Raw genomic sequence first — 21,831 nt, 5'->3', positions numbered from 1 at the left:
TAAACATTGGTTACATTATTATAATCTTATCACAAATTTACAAGAATTATACTAATATGGTATCTGATTTTCAATATTTTTACTACGATTTAATTAATTTCTAGTAGTTTCCTCCTCAAAGCATCTGAATATGAATTTGAATTTGAATCTTAAATATCGATGTGGGGTGGGGACTTTCTTGAAAGATCCATAAATTATAGACGACAATTTAATCTTATAGTTCCACATTTCCACTCGCATAGTCACAGTACAGACTTCCAGTACAGTAATCGAGTTGCTCATTTTGGACAATTTAGAAAATTGGTCCCAACAATTAATTCTTACCCTCCAACGTGCAGTTGTCCTTTTCTTTCTCATGTGATCTTATTTGCAGAGGACGATTAATTATAACATGCGTCGACACATGATAATCCACCTGTAATGATGCCTTAATTCTTGTGTATTTGCATGAGAAAAGAAATCATTTTTAATTCGGAGCATGCCGATGGACTTGCTCGAATCCAAGAAATAAAGGTCACGTGAAAAGTAGAGAAATATCTCATTAGCAGTGTTGACTGTTTTCAGTGGGAGCAAACTCAGCCCACTGAGTGAGAATCTTGGTTCTCTCACATCAAAGATTTTAATCTTGTTTTTCTCTCACACTTTCTCACCTTCCATTATTATAGGTTTTGTTTCAAGATTCAATTTTTCTCAACCTTTCTCCTCCCTCTCTCATGAAAAAGGCCATTACCCACAAAGTTTTGCATATTCTCGCTCACTTTCTATATCTTTAACAGTATAATTTTACTCATATTCAATCCTACTCCATACTGTAGACATATTTGTGAGCGCACCCTTTCCTTCAACTGTTCTTGGCGGTTGAAATGTGTGGTTCCTGGGTTATTCTATTACATGGTAAGAGTTGTGGAAAATGTTGTGTTCCTCTTGTGCTCTTGTTCTTGTGTTCTGTTATTTCGGGTATATTTTCAGATGAATTTGCTTTAGTATCCTTGCCTCTCGGTTTCGAGGTTAATGCCTTTGATAGAAATAAGAATTGGGTGTCTGAAAATGGAGTTTTTGCATTTGGTTTCTTGGAGATAGATGGTGGTGGTGATGATGAATTTGTGGTTGGCATTAGGTATAACTTTGAGGATAAAGCTTCAGACCTCCCTGTTTGGACTGTTGGCGGGGGCCTTAGTGTTTCTGTTAATTCTACACTCAGGCTTGACATGGATGGGAGACTAGTATTGATTAACAATCCCAGCAATATTATTCTGTGGAGTAGTAATACCTCTGGTTTTGGTGTTCAAAAAACTAGTCTTTTAGACAATGGAAACTTGGTTCTTTTGGGGAGTAAAGATGAAGTGATTTGGGACAGTTTCAGTAGTCCCACAAACACTTTACTTCCTGGACAATCACTTTCTTATCCTCAAAATCTTAGAGCGTCTTCTACTAGATCAATTTCTAGCTACTATAATTTGGTGATTAGTCAGTCTGGTGCACTTGCACTTGTTTGGGAGCACAATGTGACATATTGGAGGAGTCACTTTGGCTCCTTTGTGGTTGCCAAGGAATCAAGATTTGATTCAAATGGCGTTTTAGGTCTATATGATGAGGGTGGCAAGGTCATCTGGTCTGTGTCAGCTAGGGATTACGGAGATTCACTGATTACTCTGAGACACCTTAGGATTGATCGGGATGGAAATTTGAGAATTTACTCGTGGGACAATGTGAATCATGCATGGAAAGTAGTGTGGCAAGCTGTCCAAGATCAGTGCAAAGTTTTTGGTTCTTGTGGCTTATATAGTGTTTGTGGGTATAATTCTTCAAGTCCGGTTTGTGATTGTCTGTATTCTGATTCTTTAGAATGGGGAATCGGGGGTTCTATCGGTGATTCAAGTGGTTTGGGGTGCAAGAAAATGGTGGATCTGGGGAATTGTAGGATGCACTCCAGCATGTTGGTGATGAAACAAACATTTCTTTATGGTCTTTATCCACCACACGATGTTGATATGTTGTTAAGTGAGACGGCTTGCAAAGAATATTGCTCGAACGACACTTCTTGTATAGCTGCAACTTCAATAAACAATGGTTCTGGTTTATGCACGATCAAGAGGACGAGTTTTATTAGTGGGTACAAGACTCCCAATACCCCAGCTGTGTCATTCTTGAAAGTGTGTTCCATTCCACAGGCGGTTGCGACTCAGGGTGTGAACCAGCTTAGTAATTCAGATTCAAATGAACTCAGTGAGAGGATGGGAAGCCGTAAAAAGTTAATTGAAGTTATAGCACTGATAGTTTTGCTGACAATATCTGTAATTTTAGGTATCCAGGTTCTAGTTTTCTTGGTCCTTTACCGGAGACGAGAGATTAAGCTGAAAACAAGGATATCCTTTGGAAAGGATGCTCGAATGAACGCACATTACAGCATGCTGATCAGATTATCATTTGAGGAAATTAAGGAACTCACAAAGAATTTTGCCATTCAACTTGGAACTTCTGTTTTTCAAGGTGTGCTTCCAAACAGAACTCCTGTAGTTGCCAAAGTTTTGGAGGATGTGGTTGTATCAGAGAAGGAATTTCGAGTTGCTGTTTCTATACTGAGTGGGACGCATCACCGAAATCTTGCATCGATTAAAGGCTTCTGTTTTGAACCATCAAACAAAATTTTACTATATGAGCATATTCTAAATGGTTCTTTGGACAAGTGGCTTTTTAGCCCAAAAGAGAAGTGCGATAGCCAACTGATTTGGCGACAAAGACTTGATATCGCTCTTGGGGTGGCTCGGGCCATAGCTTATCTGCACACGGAGTGTCAAATATGCATAACACATGGCAATTTGAAGCTTGAAAATATCTTGCTAGATGAAAACTTGGTCCCAAAAGTAACAGATTTTGGACTTCAAAACTTCCTCAAAAAGCAAGAAGTTTCTACAACAGAATCTCCATCAGAGAGAGATATATACATGCTCGGAAAAATTTTCTTACAGCTCGTCACTTGCAAGAGAGATGTCCCGGGAGAAAATATGCAGCAAATACTTCACCAAGTTGATCAAGATTGTAAATTAGTGGGAGATGATAGTATGCAAACTATAGAAAGGATTACTAGAATTTCGTTCTGGTGCATCCAAAGCCAACCATTTTTGAGACCTTCAATAGGTGAAGTGGTTAAGGTGCTTGAAGGAACTTTGTCGGTCGATCGCCCACCATCAAATTTTACTTTTAGGCATGATGATACGATTGAAACTGAAGTTGAGAGAGATGAGTTGAGAGAATGCTGTTAGTAGGGAGTAAATTCTAACTGTGTCCAGCTCCAAATCTCTACCATTTTATCAAAGGGATGGTGCTTTAAGCTCTTTGAAGAGTTGTAACTTTTCAGATAATAGAACTTTAGAGTGTATCGAATCTTCATCTGGCCTTATTATCTAAATGTTCTTTCTCATGCAACATGAAATCTCATTCATGCTCTGGCTAACACTCGGAATGTAAATTTCTTTGCTAAACATATGCATATCCCGCAGTGTTTGGCTGCTTTACATGCAACTTTAATTGATCCCATACGTTTTGGTTCATTGATGGATCTCGATATGTTTGTTTTACCCTCGAATCCAAAACGAGCGCAAATTTTCATGAAATGGATTGCTAAAATGTCTTTAGATTCCCTTTCCAACTAGCAAATATGCGACATTTTGCGTCACCCAACATATGATAAACACTTCTTCCATCAGGAGAAAGATGAAACAGATGAAAGAAAAAAAAAACCCCTGAAACCCACTCTCCATTTAATAATAATGAAAACCAAACAATGCACTTCGTCGAAGCAATTTGATTTGAAATAAAATTAGTTAATCTAATAAATGAAAATTATGATTACATAATTTACAATCAATGTTAATCATTCATGTCACTTAAAAAAAAGGTATGATTTTATTTCTCTTTAAAATTTTACCACTCTACTTTTTGTCATATTTTTTTTAGAGAATACAAATATTTTCTTATCGTATTCAGTCTCAATATTTGTACTTTTATGGTCATAGATGATCTGAACACTTGTATTATTATTATTATTATTATTATTTTGTGATTTGTTGACAAAATTCACATTTTGGTAATGGGACATTCGACAGTACAATGTCATTCTTTCTTCTTGATTTTTTTTGCCACAATTTTTTTTTTTTGAGACACACATAGTTGTTCATCCAATGTTTCAATGATCATAATTGATACCTCGGGATGTCCTGGGTCATAGATAGGTCCTGGGATTACCCGGGCCATGGAGCATACCCATGGATGGTGCCTGGGCCCGGGATGAAATGCTCTCGGGCCGGCAGCATGACAATCTGGATTAACGTCCCGAGTCATAGAACTGCCCGGGACGAGGAGAATACAACTTAGAGAAATCATGAAGTGGGCAGTCAGTCAACAGGCCGGGCCATTGGATCACCCGGGACATGACTTCCCCGAGACGTGGAATGCCCGAGCTCTTATATAATTATCCGAGAAATATTATACTCGGTCACCTCGATATGAGGGACGCATTTAATGCCGCCGATAAACAGAATGTATGTAGTCGACCTATCTCTGACATCAATGCAAGTGGTTGGTAAAATCAAGTAGGCTGGACGTGACTACTATGCGATTTGACATGTCAGAACAATAGGGTATAATCAGCCACCCTACTATAATTAATACTCACACACGAAGAACGAGGTCATCATTACATCCTCTACTATAAATACCAGGTTCTTTACTTGCATTTATATTCTATTCAGATATTGAATACACACATTAAATACTCATTTATTGTCCCACACCAATTTCACAGCCATCACTTGGCTACATTGGTTTTACTGCTTGAGTACTCTGCTGACTTAAGCATCGGAGTGGTTACGCCGGACACCCCTCCGGCGCCCATTCACGTGGTTACTTTTTTGTTCGCAGATCTCTCGGATCTCTCCAGGAGGAAGTTCAATCCAAACGCCCAACTCATATTTTCTTTTAATAATTTGATTGCAAATCCGGCTGAGTACCCGACCCGACTCATCCCTTTCGCCCGGGTTGCATCATTGGCGCCGTCTGTGGAAAAATCTGAGTTCTAAGGGGTTGATATGGCTCCTACTAGAATAGCAAACCAAGATACTTCTCGAGTCCAGGAGGAGAACAATACTCGTCTTTCTGGTGCAGGTGGCCCTCCCCCTAATGGTCCTCAGCCCACCATTCATTTAACTCCCGAGAAGTTGAATAAAATTATCACTGAGGCTGTTAAGACAGCCATGGCAGAGAAGGCCACCACTCATCATTCCAGTCATCCCGAGCAGCAACATGAGCAACCGCAGGAGGAAGAGAGAAGGGAGGAGGAGAGGGAGTCAAGTGCAGGTTCTAAATCTCCCACTGTTGCGGAAGAATTAGAGGAGTTGAGGAAGAAAGTAAAAGTATTGGAGGGACAGGTTGGTTCTAAAAGCAATGCTCAAGTTGTCAAATGTTGCCCATTCTCTGATACCATTGTCAGGGAACCACTACCCGGGCACTTTAGGTCAGCCAAAATAAAGGACTATGATGGGAGTTCTGATCCCGAGGAGCACCTTGCTCGCTTCGAAAACATGGCCATGTTGCATTGCTATGGGGACCAAATTAAGTGCAAAGTGTTCCTAACCACCCTGGTCGACTCTGCACAAAGATGGTTTGAAGGATTGGCGCCACAAAGCATTCATTGCTTTGAAGACTTCCAAAAAGTATTCTTGCATCAATTTAGCAGCAGCAAGAAGTATAAGAAAACTGCTTTCAGCTTGTTCGAAGTGAAGCAAGGACAAGATGAAACTCTGAGGGCATATATCAAAAGATTCAACCGGGTGGCCCTAGATGTGCCAGCCTGTGCACCCGAGACAAAAACCACCGCATTCATGCAAGGACTATGGGAAGGGGATTTTTTCCGATCCCTAACCAAGAAATTGCCCGGGAACTTCGAAGATCTCTTGTCCCGGACAGAGAAATACATTAATATGGAAGAAGCGCAAAACCAGAAAAGAGAAGCTTTGAAGAGGTCAAGAGGAGACCGAGCTGTCAGGTCTGAAGAAAGAACTGCCAAGAAAAGTGGTCCGGGGCATTTCTCTCACGTACCTTTGAGAATTGCCCGAGACCGAGAGATTCAAGAATGCAGCTCGGATATAGCCCCGCTTCCCAGTCCAGCGGCGAGGGCACCAAGACTAGAATCAAGAAGGTACTGCACCCTTCATAAAGAGTGTTCTCACAACACTAATGAATGCCGAACCCTAAGGAAGGAATCCAGTAGGCGTTCTATGCCAGCATCCCATCCTCCTCGAGATAAGTCTAGACAGCCACCCTGGTTGTCTAGACGTCCCAGACCAAATATTTCTCAAAAGTCAACAAGCGTCCCGAGCGGAAGCAGAAGGGAGGAGGCGAGTTCTCGGGAAGAGAGAAGCAGACAAACAGAAAAGAAGGACCCTTCCCCGAGCCGGGGAGTAATAAAAATGATTTCGGGAGGGTCCACAGATGGTGATTCCACCCGGGCCCGGAAAGCAAGGAGCAGGAGGGAGTGTTTGGAGGTTGATTGGAGGAGGAGAGACGAGCCAGTCATAAGCTTTGGACCAGAAGACCTCAGAGGAGTTAGTCTACCCCACAATGACGCTCTTGTCATCCAGGCCCGAGTGGCTAACTATGATGTGTTGAGGGTATTCGTTTACAATGGCAGCTCTGTCAATGTCATCTTTAAGGAAGCATTGGTCCAGATGAATTTACATGAGTATCAATTAGAGGCGGTTGAGACTGTCTTGTTTGGCTTTGCTGGTCATGCTGTGTACCCCGATGGGGAAATCACCATGCCCCTGACCCTGGGCAATGGAGACTTGAGGAAGACTGTGATGACTGTTTTTACCGTGGTGGATGCCCCGTCCTCATATAATATCATATTGGGGAGGCCAGCTATGAATGAGATGAGAGCTGTGGCCTCCACTTATCACCAGAAAATTAAATTTCCAGTTCGAGGACAGGTCGGGGAAGTCAAGGGAGATCAACCCTCTTCTCGAAGGTGTTATGGGGAGACCGTCCGGGTAGACCAGAAGAAGGCAAGGAGGGAAGGGAAGGAGAAGGAATGTCTAGAGGAAGGGGCCAAGGAGAGAGAAGTGCATTTTTTCGTTGAAGAATAGCAGGAAGTGGTGGAAATTGAGCCAGGAAAGCATATCCGGGTGGCCCGAGAGATCACCACGTCCACCCGGATAAATCTCTTGCAATGTTTAAAAACTAACATTAGTGTTTTTGCCTGGTCTCAACAGGAACTAGCCGGGATCTGGCCCCAAGTGGCCGAACATAAATTGAATATCCTCGCAGGATCCCGGCCCGTGAAGCAAAAAAGAGAAGGCATTTCGGCCCTGAAAAAGATAAAGTAATTGAAGAGCAAGTGGGAGAATTGCTAAAGGCCGGGCATATCAGGGAAGTCCAATTCCCTACATGGCTATCAAATGTGGTCCTCGTCCCAAAGTCCACTAGGAAGTGGAGAATGTGTGTTGATTTCAGGGACTTGAATAAAGCCTGCCCCAAGGACTGCTATCCACTCACCCGGATTGATCAGCTGGTAGATTCCACTTCTGGATGCGAGTTATTAAGCTTTCTGGATGCATATCGGGGGTATCACCAAATCCCCTTAGCTCTGGAAGATCAAGATAAAGCCAGTTTTATCACCTCCGGGGGCACCTTCTGCTACGTTTTTATGACTTTTGGATTGAAGAATGCAGGGGCTACATACCAACGCCTGATGAATATTGTCTTCCAAAAGCAAATAGGTCGGAATATTGAGGTGTATGTGGATGACATTCTAATCAAGACCCGGGAAGTCTCCCACTTTATTGATGATCTAGCTGAAACTTTCACCACTTTGAAGCAACACGGAATAAAGCTCAACCCGGGAAAATGTGTGTTCGGGGTCAGAAGCGGTAAATTCTTGGGTTTTTGGTAACTGACAGGGGAATCGAAGTCAACCCCGAAAAAATCAAAGCAATAATGGACATGCCTTCTCCCCAATCTGTGCGAGATGTGCAAAAATTAACCGGGAGAATTGCTGCCCTGTCCCGATCTGCTCATCGGAGTTATCCATTTTTCCAAGTCCTGAGAAAAGCGCAAAAATTTGGCTGGGACGACAAATGTGAACAGACTTTTCAAGACTTAAAGAAACATCTGGCTGAATTGCCTATTCTGGGCAAGCCCGAGCCCGGGGAAAAATTATGGGTCTACCTCTCCGCCACTGAATTTGCTGTTAGTTCTGTGCTTGTCCGAGAAGAAAGAGCTGATCAGAAACCGATATATTATGTCAGTCACGCCCTTCGAGGAGCAAAATTAAAATACAGTGAGTTGGAAAAAATAGCATTGGCCCTGGTAATGACTGCTCGGAAGTTGATGCCTTATTTTCTCTCACATCTCATTGTGGTCCTCACTAATTCCCCACTCGGGAGGTTCATGACCCATGCCGAGGCCTCCGGAAGAATGGTTAAATGGACTGTGGAACTCGGGGAGTATGACATTGAATACAAACCCCGAGCTGCTATAAAAGCCCAGGCATTGACAGATTTTTTAATAGAAATGATTCAACCAGTAGAAGAAGAGGTCTGGAGGGTGTTTGTTGATGGTGCATCAAATTTATCAGGATGTGGAGTGGGGGTGGTCTTGGTTTCCCCATCAGAAGAGAAAATCAAGCTGGCTTTGAGGATTGATTCCAGGGTCACCAATAACGAAGCAGAGTATAAGGCTGTTTTGGCAGGGTTGCAGGCTGCCCGGGAGGTCGGTGCTTCTCGGGTCATTATTTATTCTGACTCTCAGTTGGTTACATAGCAGGTAAAGGGAACATATGAGGCCAAGAACGAGAAAATGCTCAAATATTTAGGGCTCATCACTGCCCGGGCAGCGTCTCTGACCGACTGGAGTATCGAGCAAATTCCCCGGGAAGAAAATGTAGAAGCTGACACCTTAGCCAAATTGGCTGCTTCCATGACAGAAATAAGTACCCGGGAAGTTCGCTGTTTTACCCGACTTGTGCTCTCTACTGATGAAATACCCCCAGTCCAGAAAAGCTCGTGGATGACTTCTATCATTGAGTATATAGTCCATGGCAGACTCACAGAAGATCGGGCCCGAGCCACAAAGATTAAAAAACAAGCTCCGCGGTTTGTCCTCTTGAATGATGTTTTATACAGGCGATCATATCATCTGTCTCGAAAAGCTATCTTGGCCGGATTCTGATGGCCCCAAATGAATCAGGATGCTGCCCGACTTGTTCAAAAGTGCCAGGGTTGTCAACACCACTCCAATTTTCATCATCGCCCAGCTGCTAGTATGCAACCAATCTCCGCATCATGCCCTTTTGACCAATGGGTTTAGATAATGTGGGTCCCTTCCCCATAGCCCGGGCACAGAAAAAATTCCTTCTTGTTGTTGTGGATTATTTCTCCAAGTGGGTAGAGGCCGAGCCATTAGCCAAGATTACTGAGGATGAAGTCATGAAATTTCTTTGGAAAAACATCGTTTGCAGATATGGTATCCCGAGAAAATTAATTTCAGATAATGGAAGGCAATTCCAGGGAAAGAAAATCACCTCCTGGTGTCAAGAAATGAAGATTCTTCAGTCCTTCACCTCAGTAGCATACCCCCAAGCTAATGTCCAGACTGAGGTGACTAATAGGATCATTGTGCAAGCATTAAAAGCTCGGCTCCATGAAAAAGGTAAAGATTGGGTTGAAGAACTACCGAGTGTATTATGGGCATATCGGACTACACCACGATCGTCTACTCGGGAAACTCCCTACAGCCTAGTTTATGGTTTAGAAGCAGTCTTACCTGTGGAGATTGGGCAACCTTCTACCCGGATAGAATCATATCCAAGCAACAATGATCAGTCCTGGGCCATTGAACTTGATTTAGTTGAAGAAAGAAGAGACCGGGCAGCCATTCGAATGGAAGCTTATCGTAGCCGGGTGATGAAATCTTACAATAAGCATGTTCGATCACGAGATATTCAAGTAGGGGACCTGGTCATGAAGAAGGTCAAACCAGTGGGTGATGTAGGGAAATTGGAAGCAAAGTGGGAGGGACCCTTCAAAATAGCTCGAAGAGTCAGATCGGGTGCAGCTTATTATCTCGAAAATTCCCAAGGACATGTTCTTAAGAGGCCATGGAATGCCTTTCATTTAAAGAAATATTATGTTTAAAAGCACGTATCTTTTGTTTCTTCATCAAATGAAGGAATTGTTCCCAGGAAATGTCTACTAAAGTCCAGGGACCCGTACCCTGGCCCAGGGACTCGCACCCTGGTCATTTACTAAGTCCAGGGACCCGTACCCTGACCCGGAGGACCCGTACCCCGGTTATATCCTAAGTCTAGGGACCCGTACCATGGCCCAGGGACCCGCACCCTGGTTACTTACAAAGTCCAAGGACCCGTACCTTGGTCCGGAGACCCGCACCCCGGTCATCTACTAAGTCCAGGGACCCGTACCCTGGCCCAGGGACCCGCACCCTGGTTACTTACAAAGTCCAAGGACCCGTACCTTGGCCCGGGGACCTGCACCCCGGTCATCTACTAAGTCCAGGGACCCGCACCCTGGTTACCTACAAAGTCCAAGGACCCGTACCTTGGCTCGGGGATCCGCACCCCGGTCATCTACTAAGTCTAGGGACCCGTACCCTGTCCCAGGGACCCGCACCCTGGTTACCTACAAAGTCCAAGGACCCCTACCCTGACCCAAGGATCCGCACCCTGGTCCTATATTAAATCGAGAGATTCGCATCTTAACTATTTATTAAAGACAGTTGTTTAATGGATCAAGCCTCACATTTCAAAGTGCTTGATAAAGTTTGATTAAAATCTGCAAGGGTATCAGGAGTAGAGGTTCTATGACACTTGGCAAATATTTTAACAGATACCAAAGGCAAGGAAGATAAGGCGAAATATTTTCATTAATACGGGAAAAATTTACAAGGTGCAAAAAAAAAAAAACAACAACAAGACAAAACTAAGGATTTTGCCCGTCTGGTTTCTTGTTTATTTCTTCATCATCCGGTAGGGATGCAACTGCCTTCTCCAGATCTGGGAAGTCCTCCCGGTCAGCTGGGACCAAACCTGACTCTTCAAACTGCTCCAGGCACTTGTTGAAGCCTTGTTCGAAGTACGGAAAAGCTTTATCAGCCACCATCTTCTTAAACTCCGGGTACCTCAAAAAATTTGACATTTGCTCGGCCTGGGCATTCTTTATGAGGGTCACAGCAGCCTGGAAGTCCTCGGCTCGGACCCGGGAGGACTCTGCTTCTTCTCTGGCCGCATGCGCCTCTGCCCGGGTCTCAGCTAGTTCTGCCCGGGTCAAGTCCATTTTTTGCTGCCAAACAGCCCTCTCCCGGGCCAGAACGTGCTCATGAAGCTCATTCAAGCGGCCCACCTCCTCTTGAAGTTTGGCATGCATCTCACGGGCAGAGGTGGCATGTTCATTGGCCCTCTTCGCTGCTTGGGCCACTCGCTCGTAGGAATGTATAAGCATCTACTTCAAACTCTCGCTTATATTTCCTCGCTACTGCTCTTTGTGCACGATTAAAAGCCAAACCATTTTGGTGCGTGTTGTTGAGATCTTGAATCTTGTACCAGGTAGACATGAACTTTACCCAGATGTACTCTTCAATAGTTCTCTTCAAATCCTCCAGATGAGGACGTATTTCGCTTGTTACTTGAACGTGCGTACTACTGCAAGCAGTGGAATCACTTGAACTCGACATATTGGACTGATATTCACATTTCATTTCTATCGTCTTATTTATAGACAGGTAACATTTAATATCGAGGAAGTCGAAAGGTCTCAAACCAATCAAAACGCCTTCTCATTTACTCAGGAGGGGGGAGCTAATCACAACCGTTGATCTATGAACACGTGAACGATCCATGATTAATTTTGGAAGTTGAGCCGAACAGATGAAAGGACGTACACGAATATCAATGTGTCAGACTTATCGAGTTCTCGGAATATAAAACGACTTTCAGTAATATAAATGCTAAAAGCATACGCCATAATGACACCCCGTGAACTACCCGAGAACCCTAACCGACGAAAAATCTAAGCCCGGGTGATATAAAGCCCCAGCATCTTATTCTAAGACCGGGCGATATGAAGCCCCGGCATCTTATTCTGAGCCCGGGAGATATGAAGCCCCGGCACCTTATTCTAAGCCCGGACGATATGAAGCCCCGACAACTTATTCTAAGCCCGGGATATAGGAGGTCCCAGTATTTCGGTTTGTCGTTTATTCGTTATTTATCTTCGACTGAAGTCAGTCGGCTTTGTCGGTTATTCAATTCAGGATATATGCATCAACTGACTAAAATCCTCGTAGCAAAGTAAAGAACAGAGATAAAACTAGATAAGCATTTTATTTATTTAATGATGATCTCTGGTATAATTTGAATTTCTTGAATATTTGTTTTTCGTGGAAGGTGATTTGATTTTTCGGTAACGTTAATTCAATGGGTCAAAACCTTGATATTGAATTAAATTTCAAAATTTGAGAAGAACGTGATGAACGCCTTGAATCGTGCTTTGAACTTGTTGATATTCAATTTGATGAAGAACAAGATTCTTTTGAATTTGGATGAATTTGAGGAAGAACACCTTGAACTTCGTTGATCTTCTTGAGTTTGAAGAGCTTGAGTTGAGAGAATTTACGTCTTGAATTCTTCTCTACTTTTTTCCCTTCTGTGTTGTTTTTTTCTTGACCCTCCGCCTCTCTATTTATAGTCGAAGGATGCAAATTCTTTCCATTTTCATTTGATGAGGTGTCGTAATTTGATTGGCCCCTCATGATTGATTTGGTGATTTCTTTCCATTAACCATAATATTTGATTTCAAATACTAAAAATATTAGTATTCTTTTCCATCTTATGCAAGATTGGATTTTAATACTAAAATGATAGTATTCTATTCTCTTTAGTATAAGATTTGCAATCTTGATTTGCTCACAAAATATATTAAAATATCAATTAACTATTTATTTTTTGTAGGAATGTAATATCCCAATAAATAGAATTCTGTTTGATATTTAATATTATTTTGTAATTGTCATAATTTTATGGTCAACAAAATTAATTGTCTACAAATGCCCCTTCGGGACTTATTCACGAATTGATTTTTTTTGAGTGAACAAGTAACGAGAATTTCTTTGTTGAAGTTGCATAAGTTTAGATATCTGAGATAAATCCGACCATTTTTCTTGCTTGACTTTATTTCCATATTTCTCTTTGCCATCCTTTTTTTTTATTTCCTTTCTTCGGTCTTCTTTTTAATTTCATCCTTTCTCTTTGACTTCCGCTCTTTTCTTCTCCCTTTTTATTTCTATATTAGGAAGTAAATCTCATCCTTCTTCTTTTCGTACAAATTCTTATTCCAAATTTGCAACTTTTCCATAATTTTTGTCACATAGATTTTCTTTCCTTCTTTCTCGAGCAAGCGAAAGATGGGAATTTTTTGTTATTTGCATGCACCATCTTCAACTATAAAAGGTAGAAGCACTAATACGTAAATCTTCCTCTCTCGATCAAAGCACAGGTACACTTTCTCACCCTTTTCGATTGTTTATGCCTTAGATTTTCTTGCCACTGCCGTTTCTTTTCTTTTCACGAGTAGCATGGGTATTGCCTCTAGTTTGCAAGCCATGGGTTTTAAACAAAGTGCAGTGTTCAAATATTAAATAAGATGTGAATTGATTTTACACCACACTTGACACGTACACCATGGTGGTGGAGGGTTACTTGGTCTCATGTATTTTGCCACATGCTTTTGTTTTTGAATGGCACGTAAGTTTACTTGCATGCCATCTTATTTCCGAAAAGTTTCCTTGCGTTAACCTTTAATCATAGCTTGATTAACATAGCTTGATTATCATAAGTATCCAGAAGATTTGGAAAGATACGAGAAATCTTTAATCGTGCTTATGAATGACAGGTAGTTGTTGTACATGCACTTGGTTCTTTCACACCTTAAATCTTGAGTTCGGGTTTCAGCACATTGAAGGTTGGTGAAGAATGTAATTAACAACAACTTTTACTCGGATTTTTATTTCTTGTTCGAAGACATTTGTTGCATATCGTAAGAAATACATTGCATGAATTAGCATCGTTCTCGGTTTTTTGTTTCCGAACAGATTTCCTTGTCAGTATTTGATTTTTCTTTGATTTCTCGTTTTTCTTGTGTTATGCAACACAATGGTCTTCTTCAAAGATATATCAACTTCTTCCGGCATTCAACGTTTGGTGATACTTGACGACGAGAGTCAATCCGAAGAAAAGGGCACTATCTTGGTCGTCGATGAGCCCGTAGCTGGTCGTTATGCAAAGTCATGGCCACGGTTGACAAACCCACTTTACACCGATGGGTGGTCCATCGAGACTCTCTTCAACAAAACTTCTAAAGTTTGGACTTTACGAGCAACTCACCATCAACAATCAAAAGAGCATATTCCTTTACCGTCATTGGGGCGTCGGATCATTGAAGGCAAGGCGACGTGGGATGATACACTTCAATTCACTGGCAAGTTTCATTATATTAAAGGCTATTGGGAGTGGACCAAAGACATTCTTAGTCGGTGTGATCACAGGCTTCGAGCGGCGCAAATATATGATCCAGTGTATGTTTCATTGTTCACGTATGATCGAAACACAAATATCATGAAGGCGTTTTGCGAGGCATGGTGTCCAGTAAACAACACTCTGTTGACTTCACTTGGGGAGCTTTCTATATCTTTGTGGGATTTACATTCTTTATCGAGTCTCCCTATCACCGGGCATTTGTATGACGAAGTTGTTCCTAGTGCCAAAGAGCTTACCGGCATTGATGAAGCGGGCAGTATAATTTTTCCTCGTTCTTGCAACTACTTGTTTCATGCTTATCACCTACTTCGCGGGAGTTCAAAAGGCGAACCACATCCTTTTGTGACCATCGACCAGTGGGTTAGATTTTGGTTCAAAAAGTCTTTACGGTATCATTCTCCCCCTCCACGTAAAGATAAAAAGACAGTGCGCGCGCCCCAAGTCTACGCATAACCCCTTTGGTGACCTCAATGTGCATGAAGGCTGGTCCATCGCAGAGAAGGTTATATTTTCGAAGCTTGGTATCAAAGATAACTCAATAGATGAGACCTACTTGGCAGCATATTTATCTTGTTGGTTATGTGCATTCATCCTTCCCCTTGATGATGCTAACACAATCCGTCCGAGTACTTTCAAAATAGCAAGCATTATGGCCAATGGTCGTAAAGTGGGCCTCGCTGTTCCGACGTTGACGAGCATCTACAGAGGTCTCAATAAAATTGTCGGTTCTTCAAAGCCATCCCATGTTTATTCGACTTTTCCCGTCCACTTTATCTATGGCTGGCTTGCACATTATTTTAAGACGCATTTTCAAGTTTGGCAAGGAGTGCGCAGCCCCAAAATGGCGAGCTTTTCCGGAAAAAGGGGTGCAAAATACTATGATCCAAGTGAAGCTCGCAAGAAAATTCAGAAATGATATTTTGTTTCTTGGACCTGCACCATGATCACTAGAAATAAAGACTTTTTGTATCTCGATAATGGAAACGCAGAGGAATTTGAGCAGAATTATTTAATTACTATCCGTTCCAGTTATCTGTCTTTTCGTCAAGGAGGTCATTTTATCATTGAGCCTTATAGTCCTCACCGCTTTAGTCGTCAGTTCGGATTTTACCAAACAATACCCGGGGTTCTTACTCGAGATATTCGCATAGCTTCTTTGGAGGATGGACTTCTTTATTGGCGTTTGTGTATTTTATCCAACTCCATGTCTAAGGTGCGATTTCCTTCTATACCCCCAAATGCGAAGAAATTTTGCTATGATGAGTACAAGAAATGGTGGGCTACATGTTCATGGGAATTACTTGGAAAAAAATATTTTGTCTCTCACTGTCTCATATGAAAACTCGCAAGGAGGCAATGCGTGTGATAATGGGGATGACTTTCTTGGGGAGGCTCCTCTACATATGCCCTCAAATACATTTCTTAAAGAATACAATGTTCGTGCCATTGAGCTTCCTGAATCTGACAAGAGGAAAAATCTTGAAGACAGTGAGAGTAGCAACGCGGACTGCCATTGGAAAAGAACCAAAAAGGACTCTGACCCCTCAAATCAAAAGATCATTAATATCGACTGTGCAACTAGGGACCCACAACACACGGGAAGCTTTGTGGGAGAGGTGTGCTCAATTCCTTATCTTATTTTAGCATAATAGTCTTCATGAAATATTTTCTAACTCTGCATTTTTTTTATATTTTTTTTTAGTTGGAGCACAAATTGTTGAACGATGATATTCGAGGTTCGCAAGATAGTCAAAAATCAGTTGCAATCCTTTCAGCTGATGACACAACATCCAAGAAGAGTTCTATTTCAACAATTCCCAGCATCGTTTCTAAACCTGTCGCACTTGCTGTGTTTGACGGAGGAAAATTTTTATTTGATCATCAAAAGGAACTTCCTTCAGAGATTGTGGATGGACCTTTGCGAGAAGATAACAAACACATCAATTGATTGCATTTCTTCTCTCAAAGACGACGTGTTCCTGGTGCTTGGTACAATGAAGAGCCTCAATGGTTTTGATTTTTCTGGTTTGGAAGAGTTGTTAGGATCTCTTTTTGACAAAGCTGCTGCTTTTGGTGAAGCTTGGTCGAGATCTTCCGAAGAGGCTGCTAAGGAGGCTCTTGCACAACAATTAAGTGAAGCCAAAGATCGTCTTGATAAAGCCAAGACAAAGAGATCAAAGAGGCAAGCCAAGTCAAATCCACTCAGGATGATTTGGAGCGCACTATTAAGGAGCTTGGTGATTTAAAGAAGCGAAAAAAACTTCTATCTTCTTCCTTGAAGAGACAACAACGATTGTTTTCCAGTGCTCGAGAAGAGGTTCATATGATTGAAGCAGAGATCATTGGGATTGGAGACATCTCACCATTGGATGACGAAGCTATTGAGAATTTGAACGCGTCGAAGACCCGTCTAGAAGCTGCCAAAGAAGATCTGAAGAAGTTCAATCTTTTTGTTTAGCATTTGATTAAGACATTCTATTTCCTTGCTGCTTTATGCGATGAGCATTATTTTGAAAACGCTTAGAAATTTATTTGTCTCTGTTTTTTTTTTCGTGCTTACTTTTCACTGAATATATTAAATAAATTTGTTATTCCATGTGAAAAGAAAACAACAAATTAATGAGACTGTACTTAGAAAATATCTAAGTTGCCTACGTACCCAACAGAGGGATCAAGTCATAACGTAGTTCAAAAAAATATGGTAATTTGTTTTGAGGGGGGTGCCGTGCACAGTTTATACTCATGCGGGCCAGGAGTTTTTTTTTTTTTTGATTTTTTTATATCCTTTTTTTTATTTTTTTATTTTTTTTGATATCTTTTTTTTTGTAAGCATAGTAACGTTTCAAGAATTTCCCGTTTATGGGGCCGATTCTTAAATCATGTTCATCCACTAGCTTGTATGCACCATTGGTATATACTTCTTTGACAACATACGGTCCATCCCATTTGGATGTGAATTTGTTCCCAGTTCGATGGGTGGTGATAATAGGTCTTCTCACTACGAGCACTAAATCACCTACTTGGAATGAGCGTGATCGTACTTTCTTGTTGAATGCCCGAGAGAGACGGGCTTGATAACACTCAAGTCTTTGTTGCGCTTCAAGTCTTTTCTCATCGAGAGCTTCCAATTCCTCAAGGCGCAGACCCACATTCTCTTCTTCTGTCAAGCCTTCTTGCACGACCATTCTCAGTGACGGAATTTGTTGTTCAAGGGGGACGACAGCTTCCACACCATACACTAATGCATAAGGCGTCGCTTGAGTAGGCGTTCTATAAGTAGTCCTGTATGCCCATAACGCCTCTCCAATTCTCTCATGCCAGTCCATTTTTGATTTAGAAGTTATCTTTTTCAACAGATTGCATAATGTCTTGTTGAAAGCTTCAGCTAGGCCATTAGCAGCAACGTAATACATGGAAGACTTTCTTTGTTTAAAACCGAACTTCTCACAAAGTTTGTCAATTAAACTATTGCAAAAGGGCTTTCCATTATCTGTGATCATATATCGAGGAATCCCGTAGTGGTAGATAATGTGGGTGCGGATAAAATTTGCTACATTTTCTTTTTTCACTTCTTTGAGAGGCACTGCTTCAGCCCATTTAGAAAAATAGTCTGTTGCCGCTAAGATATACAAATGTCCAGCAGATGACTTAGTCATGGGCCCTACTACGTCTAAGCTCCATGCATCAAACGGCCAAGAGGCTACTGTAGGATGTAGTGGCTCAGGCGGCTGGTGAATGAAATTTGCATGGTACTGACAGGCTTGGCATCTTTGTACATAATCCATGCAATCTCTCACCATTGTTGGCCAGTAATAACCCATTCTTTTTATCCGAAAATGTAACTTTGGGCCTGACTGATGAGCACCGCAAATTTCGGAATGGACTTCCTCGACGGCTTGGGTGGCTTCTTCGTCTCCTAAACAACGTAAGAATACTCCATCAAATGAACATCTATACAAGGTACCCTTGAAGTAGATAAAACAAGCTGCACGTCGTCGAATGTCTATCCTATGACGTGGGTCTCTTGGTAGCTTTTCGTACTTCAGGTAATCAACAAACGTCTGACGCCAATCTTCTTTCTCAATCTCGAGCACTTCGACAGTATAACTATCATCTTCCATTTCTTCATCGCTTTCATCGTCAAATAATGATGGTTACACGAGCCTCATCATTTGGCATGGCAAGTGTTGAAGCAAGTTTGGCAAGCACATCGGCTTGCTTATTATTATTTCTCGGAACATGATCGATTTCTACGTCACCAAGCCATCTCATAAGCTTCTTAGCATAATTGCAATATGGGAGTAATTCGGGCTTCTTGACTTCATATGATCCAAGTAATTGATTAACCACTAGCTGGAAATCTCCGTACACTTGAAGACGTAGTTGTTTCATGTTGACCGCCATTTCAAGTCCAAGGATTAGAGCTTGATATTCAGCAACATTATTTGAGCAGTTTTGAGTCAAAGCAAAAGAGTACGGCAACACCTCCCCTTCAGATGTGACAAATACAATTCCAGCACCTGGCCCCTTCTTTATGCGCAGCTCCATCAAAGTACATCTTCCAAGGGGGAGCAACTTCTATCACAAAAACGTCTTCGTCTAGAAAGTCATTAGATAACTCCCAATCGGCAGGGATTGGGTGATCTGCTAGGAAGTCAGCTAAGGCTTGCCCCTTCACAGCCTTCTGAGGAATGTATATAATTTTGAATTGCTGCAGTTGAAGATACCACCTTGCGAGCCTATCAGAAAGAACTGGTCTTGACATAACGTATTTTAATGGGTTTGCTTTTGAAACAAGACGAACAATGTGGGCTTGAAAGTAGTGTTTTAGCATTTGAATGACGAATATAAGGGCTAAGCATAACTTCTCTATTGGCGAGTAGTTCAATTCATTTGATGTCATCATTCTACTCAAATAATATAATGCACTTTCCTTCCCGTTGTCATTATCTTGGGCCAATAAGGCTCCAACAGAACATTCCTGAGCAGTGATATAGAGAGTTAATGGACGTCCGAGAATTGGAGCAGCCAGCACAGGAGGCTTCATCAAGTAAGACTTGATGTTTTCGAAAGCATTTTTGCAAGATTCATTCCACTCGAATGGAACTCCCTTTTTCATGAGGTGGCTAAATGGTTGACATCGACCTGCCAGATTTGATATGAACCTCCGGATATACGCTAATTTCCCTTGCAAGCTTTTTAGCTCATGGATATTTCGAGGTTCAGGAATTTTTAAGATCGCATCAATTTTGGCTTGCTCAATTTCGATCCCTCGCTGTCGAACAATAAATCCTAGGAATTTTCCTGATGTGACACCGAATGCACATTTTAGTGGGTTCATCTTAAGTTGCTCAAAAATTTCCTTTAAGTCTTCAAGATGTCTCTTCCTATTTTTTGACTTGACAACCACATCATCAACATAACATTCAACGCTTTTGTGGAGCATGTCATCGAAAATCTTTTGCATTGCTCTTTGATAAGTAGCACCTGGCATTCTTTAATCCAAATGGCATCACTTTGTAAAAGTATATACCTTTCGGAGTGCGAAATGCAGTTAGCTCTTCATCTTCCGGTGCCATGCGAATTTGATTATATCCAGATGATCCGTCCATGAAAGACAGTGCTTCGTGACCCATGGTAGCGTCAATCATGAGTTCGGTTATGGGCAATGGGAATTCATCTTTAGGGCACGCTTCATTGAGATCTCTAAAATCAACACAAATTCGGAGTTGTCCCATTCTTTCCTTACAGGGACTATGCTAGATATCAATGTGGGATACTTGACTTCACGGATGAATCCGACTTTGATGAGCTTGTTGACATCATTTTCAATAAGAGGAATTAACTCAAGACGAAACCTTTGTTGTGCATGTTTGATAGGTCGAGTTCCTCTTTTGACAGCCAAATAATGGACCGCCACCTTCGGATCCAGTCCGGGCATTTCTTTATAAGACCATGCAAATATGTCCTTATATTCAGTGCAAGCAGCTCGACGTATGCTTCTTTTTCATCAATAGACAACAAGGCGCTGAGGTAGATTGGTTGAGGGTCATCCAGACTACCCAAGTTAATTTCTTCTAACTTGTCTATTATGGCTTTAACTCCTCCTTCGAGCTCAGGAGGGGCGGTTTCAGTTTCTTCCTCCAATGGAGCCTCTCCTTCCTTTGAGGTAATGTGGCATGTTGTCGCCAAGTCTTCGTATAAGTGCTCGATGTTCATAAGGTTTTCATAATTCTTCATCACATTTTCCACATTGTTGATTTGTGCAATATCAGGCATTATTCTGAGGTTTTGTTTGAATGGTTGAACTTCGATTTTTTGGAAGATGTCATGGGGAATGTCGCAATCAATGTTAATACATGAAGCTACACTCTCTATATCATCTTCATTTTCTTAGACTCGTGTGTAAACTACAGTCTTTATCTTAGCATTCAAAACTTTATCGCATGATATGATCAAGGTGATCTGTCGCTTCATGCGGGATGGAATCAGACTCCGCAATCTTCCTGGATCTTGTTGTTTATTTGCTTTCCTCAAATGATTAAGTATGTTTAATTTTTTACGGTTGTTGCTCTTACCTTTCCACCTTTTACATCGGCCTAGCCTATCGAAGACAGACACCCGTTGTTTGTCGTAACAGGCATTGTTTCGTTGAAGAGAATCCATCTTCGGCAGTATAGTTGATACTGACTCTTTTTATGGCGATGCGAACAGGACTTGGTGGGACGAACCCAAGGCCTGTTCAGTTTTTTTGAACGGGATATCCATTTTCTTTCAGCATCTTCGGATTAGTAGTCAGTCCATGCCCCTGTTTGTCAGAAACTACAGAGGGAAGTTTACCTAATGCAAGATTCTCCTTTGGATTATAGCCAGCCTTAACGAAAAGTTTGTAAGCTTTTGGATCAAAACCCTTAATGTTTTGTAGGTCTGAGCAGTCCCCATGTTCTACTTTGATACCTTGAGTTGGGCGAACGAATCCGTCAAGCTTTGTAAGGGGGAGTATTAAGGGATCTGTCTTTTGGAGGGGTAATTCACCTTTCGACTGGCCTTTAGGGACTGCCGAAGTTTCATCGTCCTGATTTTTGAATTCTTGACAAGGTAAATCTTCTTCGATTTTTGTCTTTTTATGTTCAAAGTAATATTTAGCATCAGCGAAATGTGATTCAGCTTCAGTAAATGGTCTCTCATCTCCAAGAACCTTCTTCACCACTCCATCTTGGGAGTAT

At 41.7% G+C, this 21,831-nt stretch overlaps 3 protein-coding genes across 3 annotated transcripts; all 3 read left to right on the top strand.

Moving 5' to 3' along the window:
- Nucleotides 1–548: 548 nt before the first annotated feature.
- On the top strand, nucleotides 549–3,426 carry LOC142529298 (G-type lectin S-receptor-like serine/threonine-protein kinase SD3-1). The gene has a single exon (XM_075634801.1). The coding sequence runs from the start codon at nucleotides 864–866 to the stop codon at nucleotides 3,261–3,263; it is 2,400 nt and encodes a 799-aa protein (XP_075490916.1). The 5' UTR covers nucleotides 549–863; the 3' UTR covers nucleotides 3,264–3,426.
- A 1,661-nt stretch (nucleotides 3,427–5,087) lies between these two features.
- On the top strand, nucleotides 5,088–7,142 carry LOC142528437 (uncharacterized). The gene has a single exon (XM_075633486.1). The coding sequence runs from the start codon at nucleotides 5,088–5,090 to the stop codon at nucleotides 7,140–7,142; it is 2,055 nt and encodes a 684-aa protein (XP_075489601.1).
- An 850-nt stretch (nucleotides 7,143–7,992) lies between these two features.
- Nucleotides 7,993–10,190, top strand: LOC142528436 (uncharacterized). Its single transcript, XM_075633485.1, has 3 exons — nucleotides 7,993–8,766; nucleotides 8,821–9,080; nucleotides 9,515–10,190. Exons 1-3 carry the CDS (start codon nucleotides 7,993–7,995, stop codon nucleotides 10,188–10,190), a joined length of 1,710 nt encoding a protein of 569 aa, XP_075489600.1.
- The last annotated feature ends 11,641 nt before the right edge of the window (nucleotides 10,191–21,831 follow it).

The sequence above is a fragment of the Primulina tabacum genome, chromosome 16 (assembly GCF_025594145.1).
Source record: "Primulina tabacum isolate GXHZ01 chromosome 16, ASM2559414v2, whole genome shotgun sequence".
In the NCBI taxonomy this organism is placed as follows: Eukaryota; Viridiplantae; Streptophyta; class Magnoliopsida; order Lamiales; family Gesneriaceae; genus Primulina; species Primulina tabacum.
This window is presented reverse-complemented; position numbering and strand designations above follow the sequence as displayed.